Below are 14,980 nucleotides of genomic sequence, written 5' to 3' on the forward strand. Positions count from 1 at the left end.
TTTGGAGGGGAGAAGAACACTGAACTACATGCTTGCAAATACTGGAATCAGTGTCAAAATTAAGGAAAACAATGGAACACAACAATAAAATATATTAATCGTGTTTCCGAATTAAAAGTTGTTGCCAAAGAAAACACAAGACTTCAGTAGGAACATAGCTGAAACATGCAATATATATTTAACTAACATACACATTCCACATCTTACCTTTACTAACAGCATAGTCTTGCATACTGATCCACAGGCTCCTTGCTGGCTCTTTTGTACAACCCAAGGCCAAATCAACATAGACAGTAATCTCAGGTCTCAGCTTATAATCAAAAGGCTTCTGTTCCTCATTTCCAGATAAGGCCACTTCTAACAAGGAGCTCATGCATTTGTCTAACAGAAGGGAAACACTTAAAGATTAAACTCCATAAATTTTGAGGATTACATGCATCTCTCCTGAATGGCAGACAAACATATTTCACTCTCCACTCTATTCCACAATAAATAAATAAACCAACATACCTCACTGTCTGGCTACAAATTCTCTCTAGATGAGGAATAAAGTGATTTTGTTACAATTCATATCAAGTTCATGAAAATTTAGAAGCATTATCCTCTGCTTCAATATCATAATCCTGCATCATTACTTCTCTCTGATGTACAACCACCTCTAACACACTTGGTTGGGATGACTACGCATGCTTGGAAGGGATGACTAGAAACAATAATGCTGAATGCTTTCAATGCTTCTAGTAAATGAGAAGAATTTGTTTTTAATCATGTCTTCAACTAATAAAGACTCCACTTTCGAAGTAGAATACAATTTAACATAATATTTTTAATGAAGAATGTGAAGAATGAATTGTATATGAAACAATGGAGCCCCTGATTTCTCTGTTAAATGCCGAACATCTAAAAATAAAACAAATTTAAATTAACTTAGTGAAGTTTGCGTTACTTCTTTCACTGAGAAACTGTATGAATATTCTAATTCTCTCTCTATGGATTTCCAATACTCTTTGTAAACTGTAGCAAATACTTAAATAGCCATTTTCCAACTTCTGGTATTAAGCTAAACAGACAAAAAGAGCTGAAATAGAAACTCTATGTACAGAGACTTGTACAAATGTGATCAAGAAATTTCAAAACAGAACACAAATATTCACAGTGACAGTTTTCTGTATTTAATAGCTTACCTAGATGAGGAATATCCATTTCAACTCCATCGCTGAAAAGTGGAGTTTTCAACCAATAGGCTGTGTCTTGCTCCTCAGGGGACACTGGAGGTCCTTGAAGCATGCCACCAAGACACCGACCAATAAGTAAAGCTACAGTTCTCTCTAGATCTACAAGCCATACCCAAGACTGGGCAGGCTGTGGTAAGGACACTCCAGCAGGATCAATTAATTCAGGTCCACCTAAAAGCAATGAATCACCAAATCAGTCACTGTTGCCCAGATGTTAAAGCCAATTCCAAAATTAGTAAAATTAACTGCAGGTCTCGTAACATTTCCCACTTAATAACAGTTGATTTGCCCCTTTTTGTCAACAATTGTAAACTAAAGAAAAAGCAGCTAGGACAAATCGATCACTTCGCATTTCAAATTGATCAGCAGCAAAAGCCATAACCATCCATGTGACAGCAGCCCACGCTCATTAGGCACGTTCAACATGGACCACATGCAGCCTGAGACAGCTAATAACGCAGCCTGCCCTCACAACACATCATGGTGGTGGCTCTTCCCTGCCAAGCAGCCTCAGGCACACATGCACGACTCAGCAACAACCAAACCATCAGTGTGCTATTAGCACTGTCTCAGCTGAAACCAGGACAAGGGAAGGGCACAGAGAGGTGCTAACTCCATGTCCTGCGCCCACCACATAACTCAGTAAGCTGAAATCCACTTCTATTACACATTATAAATGCACTTGTGCTACTTGTCGAGTAAAACACAGTGACTGTTGGTAAGATTTCAACCTAATGTAATCTCGAAAGATAACAGAACCCAGTAAAAGAAAAACTGTGGATGAAGGAAAAGTATTCAGTGAAAAATGGACAGGTAAATACCTCTTTGTAGAGACTGTTAATATGCTTGATTTATAATGAAGTTGTGTCAGAAGGATCTGGCAGCACGCCTTCAGGCAGTTAGCAGCTTATAGAATCTTTATACTCATAGAATCATAGGATGGCTTGGGTTGGAAGGGGCTTTAGAGCTTATCCAGTTCCAAGCCCCTGCCAGATCAGGCTGCCCAAGGCTCCACCCAACCTGGCCTCAAACGCCTCCAGGGATGGGGCACCCACAGCTTCTCTGGGCAGCCTATACCACTGTATTACCACCTGCTTAATAAAAAAAATTAATCCCAATACCTATTCTAAATATCCCCTCTTTTAGTTTAATTCTCCCTTATCCCACCACTATACGCCTGCATAAAAAGATGGTCTCCAAAATCAATAATTTTAAGTTAACTTACATTGCATAATGGAAAGCAAAGTAAAATTTGGACTAGAGAGGAAATAGATCATGACAATATTTTTCCATTTACAAGTAAAGAATTTCATTATTACAAATTCAGTATTTTCAGTTATATATATATGTATATATAACATATATATATATATATGTTTTTTATATATATGTAATAACATATATATGTTATATTATATATATATATATATATATGTCCTATATTGTTCTTGCGTTCCCAAAGTCATCAGCATACATTCCAGGCTGCACAGTAAAGAGGTCTGCCCACAGCTCAAAATATTTCACAGCAAGGGATGTTAATACACTTCAGAATTTAAAAATGAGACACTACACTTAAAAAAGCAGTTTTTAATAGAAATTAAGTCTTCCACTATAAAAAGCGATATCACAGAGTTACCATAGAATCATTAAGGTTGGAAAAGACCTCTAAGTTCACCGAGTCCAGCCACAGACCCATCCCCACCATGCCCACTAAGCCATATCTCTAGGTGTTGTATTTCCACATTTCATAGAATCAATAAGATTGGAAAAGACCACTAAGATCATATTTTAAAGCACTTGGTATGGCTGTGGGCATCAGGTTACCAGAAGCACGTGACCTGGTTTGAGGCAGGATTATGAATTCTGCACCACGGTTTTACGTGGATAAGATGAAGCACAGCACTCTGTGGCACTGCTCAGCTCCCAGCAGGCCTGACATCTGCTTGGGCTGCAGGATGAATCATGGGGACAACAGGCAGCAGGACAAGGCCGTGCTGCTTCCCATCTGCTGCCACTCACAGCTCAGAGCCAGAAGAAACAGGGCAGCCTCTGCCAAATGCAGCCCTGAGGACAAGCTAAGGAGGCATTCATCTGCCTTACAGGTCTCCAGCTGGTCAATAAAGAACAGAAACGCCTTCCCACCAACCCAGGATACTCTAGTCTTTATCTTTCATATTAAAAGCATGTTATTTATTACTCTTACCATGAAGTGGCCACTGTAACTCTTGATCTTCTAGAAGTGCTGCAGCAGGTAAGAGTCTATTAAGACGATCCAGAGGTGGCAACAGATCTAGCAGATAACTCAACAAAGGGCGAGCCACTGACACAGGCAGTAACAATAAAGAGTTGACAATCTGAGACAGCATACTACCAGCTGCAGAGACATAAATCACATCTACAGAGAAAAAAAAAACAACCAGTAATTAGAATCTGGAATTGAATTGTATTATAGGTACAGTAAAACAAGTCACAAAGAATGGCACAGAAACATCTCAGCTGTCTCAGTATGTCTTAAAACTACATTTTGAATTGGAGGGTTTATTTAATAACCATAAATATATTCCGTATTTTCTCCTGCACTTTTCAGCAATAAAAAAACTGAATGCTAAAAAACAGTAATCTAAACCAAATATTACTGAAATAATACTATAGAGAGACAATTTTTATATATTTTTTTCTTTTAGTTTTCCTATGTGCAAAATGTCCTGACAAAAACATGAACTTGATGCTATGCCTGGGTAAGACAACCAACCTCTTTCTTTGAAGAGACTTGGGATGTTTATACTGTGCAGGTGAGAGGAAAATAAGGATTTTTATTGTTCTAAAATAAGAAGAACTGTCCTAAGCTGCCAATCCTGTAATTACTCATCTTTTTCATGAATATTTACCTCTCAGTTTTTCCCCAACAGTGCCATTCCAAGAGCTTTCCTTAAGCAGCGTTGCAGAACGGGAATAGATATCTGTAGCATGAGGCAACAGAAGCTGAAGGTGTTTATGAAGCAGTGCCACACTGCTGGAATTCTAGAAGGAAATAACCATAAAATATCATAATAATATACAAATATTTAAAGAGTTCGTTATTTCTATCAGTTTTTTTTCAAATACTCAGAAAATTTTTATTAAAAAGTAAAAACTGCATAGCAATTTCTAACTTTCTGATACTCATGCATATTGAGGCAATTTTTCCCCCTTTAAAATAAAATAAGGATACATACTTCACTAACACTGTTGATGTGGCAAAAAGCCAGCAACTGTTTCTGCAGTGAACATAAAAGCTCATGAAGATGAGCAGGTTGGCTGTTTTCTGATGATGATGCACCCAGTAAAAATTTATCACTGTTTTTCTCCAGTTCTCCAAAGGCTTGATCCTATTTAGACAAAAGAGAAAGAAAAAAAAAACAACACAAAAAGCCTCACTCTCTTCCAGATTTTTTTTTCTTTCAATTCTCAAGCACTATTATTAGTTTAACTCAAGGAAAACTGGATAAAATAACTCACTTCTCACCCTGACCCCCAAATCACACTATGTTGAAATAAGTAATATTTCTTAAGATACCTAAATGTTTTAGATCAGAAACCTTCCTAGCATCACCTAGGATGGCAGAAGGTAGAAAGCTGCTTGACCTCCTTGCAAATTCTACAGTAAAAATGGAGTCAGTTTCAAGGAGAAATTTGAAAGTAGCTGGATATAGATGACTGCTGAATGTCTACAGAACAGAACTAAAAATTACCAACCCTAACCCTCAGCAGACAGGGATAGTATGCTGCAGAAGAGCTCTGATTTCTTTTCTCCTTTATAATTAACTGGCTAGTTGAATAAAAAGGTGCAAGAGTCATCAATTGCACTTATGCTCCCCTTAACTGTTCATCAGCCAACACTACTCTACAGCTAAGAACAATAATGTATTTGACATACTGCAATAAGATGGCTGACCTCTACTTGATGAACTACTGGAAGGCAGATTGCTCAGTGTCAAATTAACCAGACAGACTCACATTCCTAGCTTCTTTCTCTGCTGGTATTATACAGACATAAAAGGGTTCCATAAAGCAATCTACCTATATATTGATGTGCTACACCGTATCTTCCAAAAAGATTTGCAGCCAAAAGGAATAGGAGTCAGTACTTCACTCTGATAGGAAATCAACTATACTTATGCAAGCCAAGTTAAAGAAAAAACACCATTACAAGATCATTACACTGATAATGTTAGAAGTAGTGAATTGACTTTAGTCCACCTCCAGAGAGAGATATATGGCACTGCTGCTTTAGATAAAGCAAAGGAATACCATTTTCTGGAATTTCTAAACATTCAAAATATTCAAAATTCATTGCCACTGTAACAAAAAGTAACTACAAAGCCTATACATACTGTATAAAAACCCAAATTTCTTAGAAGAGTCTTCATTAAGATTTCAGCTAAATGAGTATCTGGATGACTGCTCTGGACACTGTATGTTTGGTCAGAGAGATTTCCATAGCTGATGCATAATGAGGAAGTTTCTGTGGTATCAGATGGCGAGCTGTAGCCAAGTAAAGAAGCTACATGGGTGTGATCTTGCAAGCTTGTCAAAATAATATCCAATTGCATTCTCTGGGGAAAAGAAAAAGAAAGAAAGAAGAGTTCAGAAACAGTAAACTTTTTGTTCATGAAGTCAAAATGATGAAATAATAAAAAGGCATTACAGTTACAACACTATTTTTGTGTCTTAAGGTGAAATTGTTAATCTGGAAGATTTTACCAACAAAATCCAAACGCTTTTTTTTCCTGCATGTCTTCAATACTAGAGAATAGATTAAAACTTTGAATTAGATAAGTACACCCAGAAAAAATCTGAGACTGACAGAGTGAAATAATACACAGACCAACGCATTCTTTACTTAGAATTATGCATGTCATACGGTCTTTTTTTTTTTTCTTTTTTATCTATTATTCTAATTCTAGGGACAAAAATCATGACAAGTATAGATTAGACCAAAAGTGGTGGCAGATACAGAGTAATGACCTTTCATTTCAGTAGTGTTCCCTACTATCACTGAAAAAAACCTCACAACATCCTGAAAAACCTAACCTGTTCTACTTCTTTGGGGCTTCTAGTTTGCACCAGTACAAATCAGAAATCTTCAGAAAATCAGAATCAGAAGATTCCTCTTCACAGTTTCAGTATCAGTGTTAATCAGTCTATTCCACAATAAAATAGATGTTATCTACAGAACTGAATAACAGGTACTCTTATTTTTTAACTTGAAACTACTGCAGAAGCTTCAGCTCCTACTGCCATAAAGAACAAGAACAGATGCTCCTTCTTTCCTTCCACTTGGAAGGTACTTGGCAAGTCTCCTAATCTGTGAAAATTCCTTGTCTTCACATTCATCAAAAGAGAAAAAGGGAAGAAGTTACAACCCACTAATCTTTGCAAAGTAGAATGAAATCCATGTAGGACAACCATTATACTTCCTAAAAAACAGTTAATTTTCTGTTTCCACGATCTAGAATCTCACTTGGCCAGGCTACAGAGTTAAAGTTGGGCTTTTCAATGTATTCCACCAATACTGTGCTAGCTTTACTGTTCAAAATCCCCTGCTGTTTCAGCAAATGAACATACAGTACTGCTTTCAAAATGCAGCATATTATTCTCTTGACCATACCTGTCCTTTTGACAAGCTTTCCCATCTATCAGGACCCTGGGGTAGAAGTGAGTGCAGCAATTCCATTCTCTCACGCAATGGAGGAAGTAGCATTGTTGCTCCTACTGAGAGAGTCTCAATTACGACCTAAAAGTCAAGCAGCAGAAAATACTTCTTGGATAGGGAAAAAACAATCAATGTGACTGCAGCTTTAAAAAAATTCACACAGTACATGACACACATAATACATCCAGAACATACACTTAATTTTATTTGACATGAGATTTCTAATACAAAGTAGCAAATTCATCTTTTATTCCAGGATGTATGCAATACACTGAAGGTATTAAATTAGTCCAACACATTGTCAAATTTGAAGATCTTCATGAATTGCCATTTTCTTAGAGTGCCATTGTAAGGGAAGATGATTTAGTTTAATCAATCTAAAGATTAACAATTTTCAGTTCTCCATAGTAAACTTCCTCTGAACATAAAATTGAAGTCCATTGCTACACAAGGTCATCTCATTTTAAAAGCAGTATGAATAGGCAAATCTTTCTCATTGATAATAGTTTCAGTATCAATGAAACCTTGAGTGCTGCGTTCAGTTTTGGTGCAGTAAAGCTGTGAGGGGTCTGGAGCACAAGCCTTACAAGGAGCAGCTGAGGGAACTGAAATTATTTAGTCAAGAGGAGACTCAGAGATCTTATTGCTCTCTACAACTCTCTGAAAGGAGGTAGTGGTAGGTGGGGGTTGGCCTCTTCTCCTGAATAACTAGTGACAGGACTAGACAGAATGGCTTTAAGTTGCATCAGGGAGATTCAGTTTAAACAATAGGAAAAAAATTATTCTCCAACAGAATGGTCAGGTGCTGGCACAGGCTGCCCAGGGAGGCAGTGGAGTCACCATCTCTGGAGGTGCTCAAGAAACATTTAGATGTTGTGCACAGTTTAACTGGACATGGTTTAGTGGAGGAATATTGGTGGTAGGTGAACAGTTGGAATGGATGATCCTGGAGGTCTTTTCCAACCTTGGTGATTCCATGATTCTATGAAAATTGAACAGTTGGCTCTATATCTGAAATTCACAGTTCTCATGTATGTAAAACAATTTTCACAGCTCTATTCAGTGGTTTTCCACCTTGCTACGAGTTAAGTGCTCTGTTCTAACAATTCAGTCTCACACATTATTTTTTAACCACAAACTCAAGCCGAGGGTATAAGTTATTTCTTTACTGGGGCCACCAAAACAGTTACTTTTGTACACTACTAAACTACACAGCATCACTTCTTCAAAGCTGGCAAAAATTCACAGAGAAACTAGAGTCTGATTCTGTAAAGACCAAGTATCTGTAATTACAATCAATTTCCACTATCTATATTCGTTCCTCATGTTAATTATCCCATAATCTGAAAGTTTAAGGCTTATTATTACAAGCAATAATAACTAAAACGTTAGCAGGAAAAAAAAAACAGCAAGCAGAAATTCTTAAGTAAACATTCTGCACTGCTTTTCAGATTATAATGCAGTGATAGTGATTCATTTCCCAACTGTAATGAATAGAACTGTATTCATCAGAGTGTCATGTTTACACAGTTAGAGAAATTTCTAATAACACACTTAAAGAAAAAAATATAAAGTAAAAAGTAGATTTTTTTTTTTTCTGTGAACAAAGTAATACTTACTTCTTGAATTTCATCAGGGACAGAGGAATCCATCAGTCTGAACAACAAATTCCGAAGAGGACCCGCCTGCCGGCCAAGAATACTGGTAGCTACACCTCCAGCCAGTGCAAGAGCAAGGTGATTTGACAGCAGCTTCAGGCACAATTTAAGGAAACTGTGATGCTCCCTGTAAGAAATACAGCAGCATTCATGTTTTCTGTTGTTAGCCTTATTCATCCTCACTGACTTGTGCACTAAGATTTTCACTGATTGTATTTTGCAGATCAGAAAGGTAAATAAATTATAACTAGAACTTCACATAAATTCATCTGAAAGCCCACTGCTTATCTGCCAAACAAACAAACAAACAAACAACAAAAGGCAACAAGAGAATACAACAGTGTCTTGGCTCACAACGGTTCCAAGGGCATTCCACTTAGAAAGGAATCACTAGAACTGAAAGGCAAAATCTTTCCAAAATACATTTACAGACCAACAGACAGACAAATATATTCCTCACATAAAGAAAGAACAGAAACTGTTTAGGAACTAATAAATGTAATCTTCTCTCTTTACATTTAGAAATGAAACAATCAGATTAAAAACAGAAAGTCAGGATATTAATTTCTGATCATCCTTCTTGAAAACTTTTGAATTTTCTTATTTTGTGGAAAGGAGAAAAATTTCTTATGCATCTTTGATACTTGCAGTGCTGTTTACAGGTGTCTGTGAGGAAGCATTCATGCTTTTGTATTTTAGAGTACTGCAACTAAAACATCACTTTTTGTGTAAAAGCTTCAAATCGGGCAAGCTGTAACAATGCCTACTGATGATTTGTAAAGAGATTTAGTCAACATGGCACTATCAAGATGGGCTTAGTTTGTTACACCTAGTTTGTCTCACTTTCCAGAAGAGAGGAATTTGTGGAAATTCAAAAGCAAGAACACACTTCTTGTGTATTTGTTTCAAACCTTCCAAAGCGACACCGCCTCGCTACTAAGATCACGTTTGTGACAAGTAGCTTCCAGTTTCAAAACCTGAATATCTATCAAACCCATGTTGTGGTGATGATGAAACATCTCAAACTGCCCAATAACAACCACTGTCTTCATAACTGAAGCAAACTGCTGAAACTGTGCTGCTATAATTTATTGTTAAGTTTTACAGACAAATTTGTTCCTGAAAAAAAAATGGAACCAACCTTCAGCATTTTGTTCATTCAGATGGAAAACAATTACATTTCTCTAAATAACACTACCAAGAAGCCACACGTGACCTTTAAAAAGGTCTTTTAAACATTCTGCATGACTCCTACATCTCTCGAGGTACCTCGAGCTCCAAGTAGGAAGAAACAGCCCAACCTCACATACTAAAAATGCTTGCAGAAAAATATTCTAATACTTCTGATTAAAAACCTACAAAAGCTTATAACGTGCAAGTGTTATATATACCTTGATGAAGGAAAAGGAAGAGGGGGAATTTCACTGTTAATTTTGTCACAATAGTGCTCAAGAAAAGAACGAAGATGTGAAAAGGTACTTTCTTCAAGGTCTACGCAGTAGGGTCTGTGCCATGCCACAACTTGCCTGAAATCAAACATCAAAATAATTAGTAAAAATCTTCCAATATTCCAATTTAAGCAGATTGAAGTGAGTGCCTGATCTTAACGACTTCAGTTTTTTTCTTGAAATAAACCAATCTGACCAACTTCTTGATTCTAGCAGGTAACATATGTTCTTTTTTTCTGTAGACATTTTCAAAAATCAAACATTTTTCATTTGTAAACATAAACATTTACAGCATCATGAGCATAAAACCATCAAATTAGTGCAAAAGCTGATACATTCTCACAAAACTGCTTTAGTATGAACTCTAGATTATAAAGAGGTTTTAATGAAATACAGAGAGAATTCAAACAAGTTAGTAGTTCCACTTGGTACTACTTGAGGCTCACTCTTTTCCTCAACTGACCTTTCAACAACAGTTCTCATTAAAACAGGACATCTTGAAACTCTGGATTATCTTCCAAATATTAAAAGAGTTTTTCTATTCCTCCCTGTTAGTCCGTATATCAGTCTGAGGTTTATCAGTTCGCTGTAATCACTTGATCAGGCCTTTGCAGTAAAGTACTATTTCAGGTACTGCACATTAATTACTAAACCATTTATTTAGGCACCTGTTTTCAGTTCATGTTGACATGTAACCACTTAGGAAGTTACTATGAAGGTTAAATTTATGTCTAATGACTTATATGAATTTACGTATTTCCCAAACTCTTACTCTTTGTTGCCTTGTTAGCTGAAAGAAACTACATAAACCACAGAACATGCAGTCAGAAGCACAAAACAAAGAAATATTGAATCCTCACTGCCTAACTTGATGATTTTCAGTAAAAAGGTCTTATTTTTGTCTAATAGCAGATAACAAAATTTAAATGTACTAATATCCATATTATTGGTGCTGCTAAGCTATTACTTTTGTACTACAACAGTTTGGAAAGAACAAAAGGAAAGAGAAGGATAGAATTTAAAGAGATTCTTCAGTCCAAAATATTACAAGCAGAACACTTTAAAAGCATTAGTGCCCTCAGGAAAATATTAAATGCATCCAAAGAGTATTATATTTTTAAATAAATATATGTCTGTCCTCGAGTATCACCATTACCTGTCTCTTGGAAGAGCTGTCCAGGCAAGACTATGAGAGGTTCCTGCTGAAATTTGTTGAATTGAAACTCCATCTAAACCACTGACTTTCTTCGGTTTGGTAATGGGACCAGTAGAGTTTCCCTGACCACACTGTCCCATTGAATTGTTACCCCAAGCATAAACTTCATTATCTATAATTGCAAATAGAGCAGAAAACAGAATCTGAGATACAACTGCTTCTGATCAAAAGGGAAGATTACGTATCTTCATGCTTAATTTATTTTACCATGAGAAAGTGCCAAACAGTGACTGTCACCAATTGAAATATCAACTATTCTTGTAGCAGCCAGTTCCTCAATAAGTTTGGGTCTGAGAGCAGTCGCCTCAGAAGAGCCACAGCCAAGGCATGCACCACAGCCCCATGCATAAACCTAGAGCAAACAAACCACAAAATATCAGTGTCAAATCTGCATTATTGGCGATCACCAGCAATGTACTGGATAACCACTTTCACAACGATCATGTTTTCAAAAGAACCATGCAGAGTACTTTCATCGCTTACATACATTTAATGTAATCTACATTTATTGTCTCCAATCACATTTCTGGCTACAGAGCAGATCAGCTGGGAAGGCTGTCGCAAGAGGAGAAACTACCACAATAAACTTCAGCATTCTTGATCCATACTTCAAAAACACATTCTCTTTGAATCATGGTGAAGTGGGAGTTCAGCTAGGTTAGAAGTGTAGAAAGGTTTACTGTATTACATGCATATACATTATACCACTGCAGGACCCCACTTACTACCTAACATTTACTTCCAGACTCTCCTGTAATTTTATGGATTAGAAATGAAACAGTTAACATGTATTTTTAAATACACATTTTAAGATACTATTACATTATTTCATTGCCTCAGGTGGTTAATGCATTAAAAATTAAAATCATTTCACTGCTTTTTGTTTCCTGAATCTCATTTGGTCTTCTACCAGTTACGTTTCTTGATCTAAAATAATTATTTGCTGTGGCTAATGAAGACTCTTGGAATGTGTACTTTTGCTTGACTCTGCAGAACATTCTGAATAACTCTAGCCTCTTAGAATCTCAGTACTTTTAGCCAGACTCACATCAGGAGCTGTACAGCCGTACACCAGCATTTGTGAACTAGCTGTATGTTTTCTCAACAGCCAAAATAATAAATGCTGAAATAAACCCAATCTGTCTTGTTAAATACCAAGTGCCATTGTTTGAGTGAAATCTATTTGCACCAACCTGTCCTGTTGATGTTAAGGCAAGTGAAGACTGGCTCCCAGCACAAACTTTTCGAATAAACATTCCTTGCAAGGCTTCTATAACTTTAGGTTTATATACTCTATTTGTATCACCATGACCAAGTTTGCCTAAAAAAAGGAAAAATTACAAGTGGAAAATATTTTCAATATATAAATGGCGACAACTGGAAGTACCAAAAAAAAAATTACTTTCAGATTTCCAAAACGTCAGGGTACATTTTTAAAATTAACACATATAACAGTTATAAAATGCGTTCTCTTTCAAATACAATAATGGCAGACTTTAGGAAATACGTATTTATTATGGTGTACTTATACCTACCATTATCTCCTCCTCCAAACGACCACACTGTTCTGCCATCTTTGGACAGAGCTATCGTGTGTGAACTGCCACAGGAAACCTCTCCTACATTGCTAATATCTTTCACTAAAGTCGGAATGTTGCGGCTGTTGCTGTCACCGTGACCTGAAGAAAGCAGAAAAAATCACTTTCTTTTTGTGAAAATTCCTATTCTGGTCTGTAATCCCAGCAAAGTTTTGCAAAAGCCATGTAAACTGTAGTCATCACAGAAGACAATTTTTGCCCAATTTTTGGAAAGAGATCTGCAGTTAGGTTAACATAATTTCATTTTTATAATACCGTTTTTATAACACCTTTTCACTTTTATAATACCACTAAATAACAGAACTACTTTCTACCTACTTTGAAAAAATAAAAAGAATTACTAGTATAACTGCTTAGTTATACTAGAATATACTAGTATATTCTATACTAGAATAACTAGTGTAACATTAGTGATTGGGTAGTTATACTTCCTAACACTGGGCAGCAAGTGGCCTGAACAGAATAAGGAATCTAAAATAATGGCAGATTCTTTCTTCTGCATATACACTGCACAAATGAAATCAGTGGATAGCCTTAGATCATCTTTTCTGCAGAAGCCTAATACACTACAGCACCACCTACTTTAAGAGATACTGCATGGTGTCCCTAAGAGAATGTGAACAGGTTCCTATGACTTAATTGAATGCTACTTCTTAGCTGTGCACTGGAACCCATCACTGCATAATTCAAACTACATTAAGAATGTAAAAAACACATTAAGCTAAAACTCAGTGAGACTTTTTCCCCTCTAACCTAATGTCCTTTTCCTATAAGCAGGGAAAGGCTCAGAACTTCTTCTGTTTCCCCTGAAAATCTGTGACAGACTGCACTGTAAAAGAACATCCCCTCCATCTTTTGTCCCCAACACAGCTACTTGCTTTTACCTCTCCAATAGGAGATCATGACATTCAAATCAAAGAGAACAGAAAGGAACTAAAACTCCCCTTGAAAGCAATTTTCTGAGCAAAATCATCTGGTTTAAAAGAACCTGTTTGAGAAGGGTGGTTTCATACCAGCCATGCAAGCTGCATAGCAAAGATAATGAAATAGACAAAAGTGAACTTGAAAAAAAAAATTAGAGATATTAAGAAGTTAAATTTAACTCAAATGATAAAGTTAAGTGTATTAAGATAAAATGACAAAGTCATTTCGTTAAACAGAATGTCAGTTTTCCTTATTGGCATCACATTATAATTGAAGACTTGATATCTTCCACCAGTTATTCAACATTGTCCAAAGAACCATTCTACTATCACTAGGTTATGTCCATCTAGAATTCTGGTTTATTTTACATGCCTACTCTACACACTTAAGGGGCAACAACTGTGATGTACAGTCTTATAAATGAAAGGCAACTTTTCCTGGAAAAAGAATAAAAGAAGACTTATGAAATTATCTGCATTGATTTTTGCCTATGTACACACAGGCTCACATGTGTATATACAAGTGTATTTAGATGGGATAATAAGAAAAAAGGGGAAACACACGTATTGTATCATTACCAGATGCAGGAATTCTCTCAAAAGCACTTCATGCTATTTTAGAATTACCTAATCTCCCAAAGTCTCCTTCTCCCCATGTATACAGCTCTCCATCTTCTGTAACAGCAGCACTATGTCTGTATCCAGCTGACACACATACAACAACCTGCATTACGTACAAAAAAAATGTTTTCATACAATTTGTATAAGAATTTTGAAGGCTTATGCAAGTCTACTCTAGGAAGGAATATGTGTACCTCTATCTCTTCACTTACGTAGAGCAAGTACACATTTAAATTTATCTTCACTAGCTTTATCACTTAGCACTTTATAAGCAGAAAACAATACAGACAAGATTGTTTATAAAGTAGTCATGACTTATTTTTCAAGCAAATTTAACATAACCACAACAGCAGCAGAGAGAAGCAAAAGCAGATGTTAAAAACATTGGCCAAAACATGGACAGAAAGGCAAATGAAGGCCTTGTAGGACAACACAACTGAAAGCACTAAAAATTTGCATATGAGATTGTCATGATGTTACAGCTACCAAAAACTGTTCTTCTGGAATGTCGCTGCAGTTCAGCACAAACACGCACACAAGATTTAAGAATGTGAGAAAGTTTTCAACAGTGGCAATGTTGGTAATC

The 14,980-nt window shown here is 36.4% G+C and overlaps 1 protein-coding gene across 7 annotated transcripts in view; it reads right to left on the reverse strand.

Moving 5' to 3' along the window:
• The window catches only part of HERC1 (HECT and RLD domain containing E3 ubiquitin protein ligase family member 1), a 93,986-nt gene that overhangs the window by 57,510 nt on the left and 21,496 nt on the right, over positions 1 to 14,980 (reverse strand). For all 7 annotated transcript variants that reach the window (XM_052672014.1, XM_052672011.1, XM_052672013.1 and 4 more), the window contains exons 6-19: positions 14,401 to 14,497; positions 12,788 to 12,931; positions 12,446 to 12,573; positions 11,460 to 11,604; positions 11,193 to 11,364; positions 9,980 to 10,114; positions 8,550 to 8,715; positions 6,886 to 7,011; positions 5,609 to 5,830; positions 4,451 to 4,603; positions 4,124 to 4,256; positions 3,439 to 3,630; positions 1,185 to 1,406; positions 208 to 381 (exon numbers count right to left, since the gene is read on the reverse strand). In XM_052672014.1, the coding sequence (XP_052527974.1) occupies positions 208 to 381; positions 1,185 to 1,406; positions 3,439 to 3,630; positions 4,124 to 4,256; positions 4,451 to 4,603; positions 5,609 to 5,830; positions 6,886 to 7,011; positions 8,550 to 8,715; positions 9,980 to 10,114; positions 11,193 to 11,364; positions 11,460 to 11,604; positions 12,446 to 12,573; positions 12,788 to 12,931; positions 14,401 to 14,497 (2,209 nt within the window). The remainder of the gene's footprint in view (positions 1 to 207; positions 382 to 1,184; positions 1,407 to 3,438; positions 3,631 to 4,123; positions 4,257 to 4,450; positions 4,604 to 5,608; positions 5,831 to 6,885; positions 7,012 to 8,549; positions 8,716 to 9,979; positions 10,115 to 11,192; positions 11,365 to 11,459; positions 11,605 to 12,445; positions 12,574 to 12,787; positions 12,932 to 14,400; positions 14,498 to 14,980) is intronic.

The sequence above is a fragment of the Tympanuchus pallidicinctus genome, unplaced genomic scaffold (assembly GCF_026119805.1).
Source record: "Tympanuchus pallidicinctus isolate F22 unplaced genomic scaffold, pur_lepc_1.0 scaffold12, whole genome shotgun sequence".
NCBI classification, from domain to species: Eukaryota; Metazoa; Chordata; class Aves; order Galliformes; family Phasianidae; genus Tympanuchus; species Tympanuchus pallidicinctus.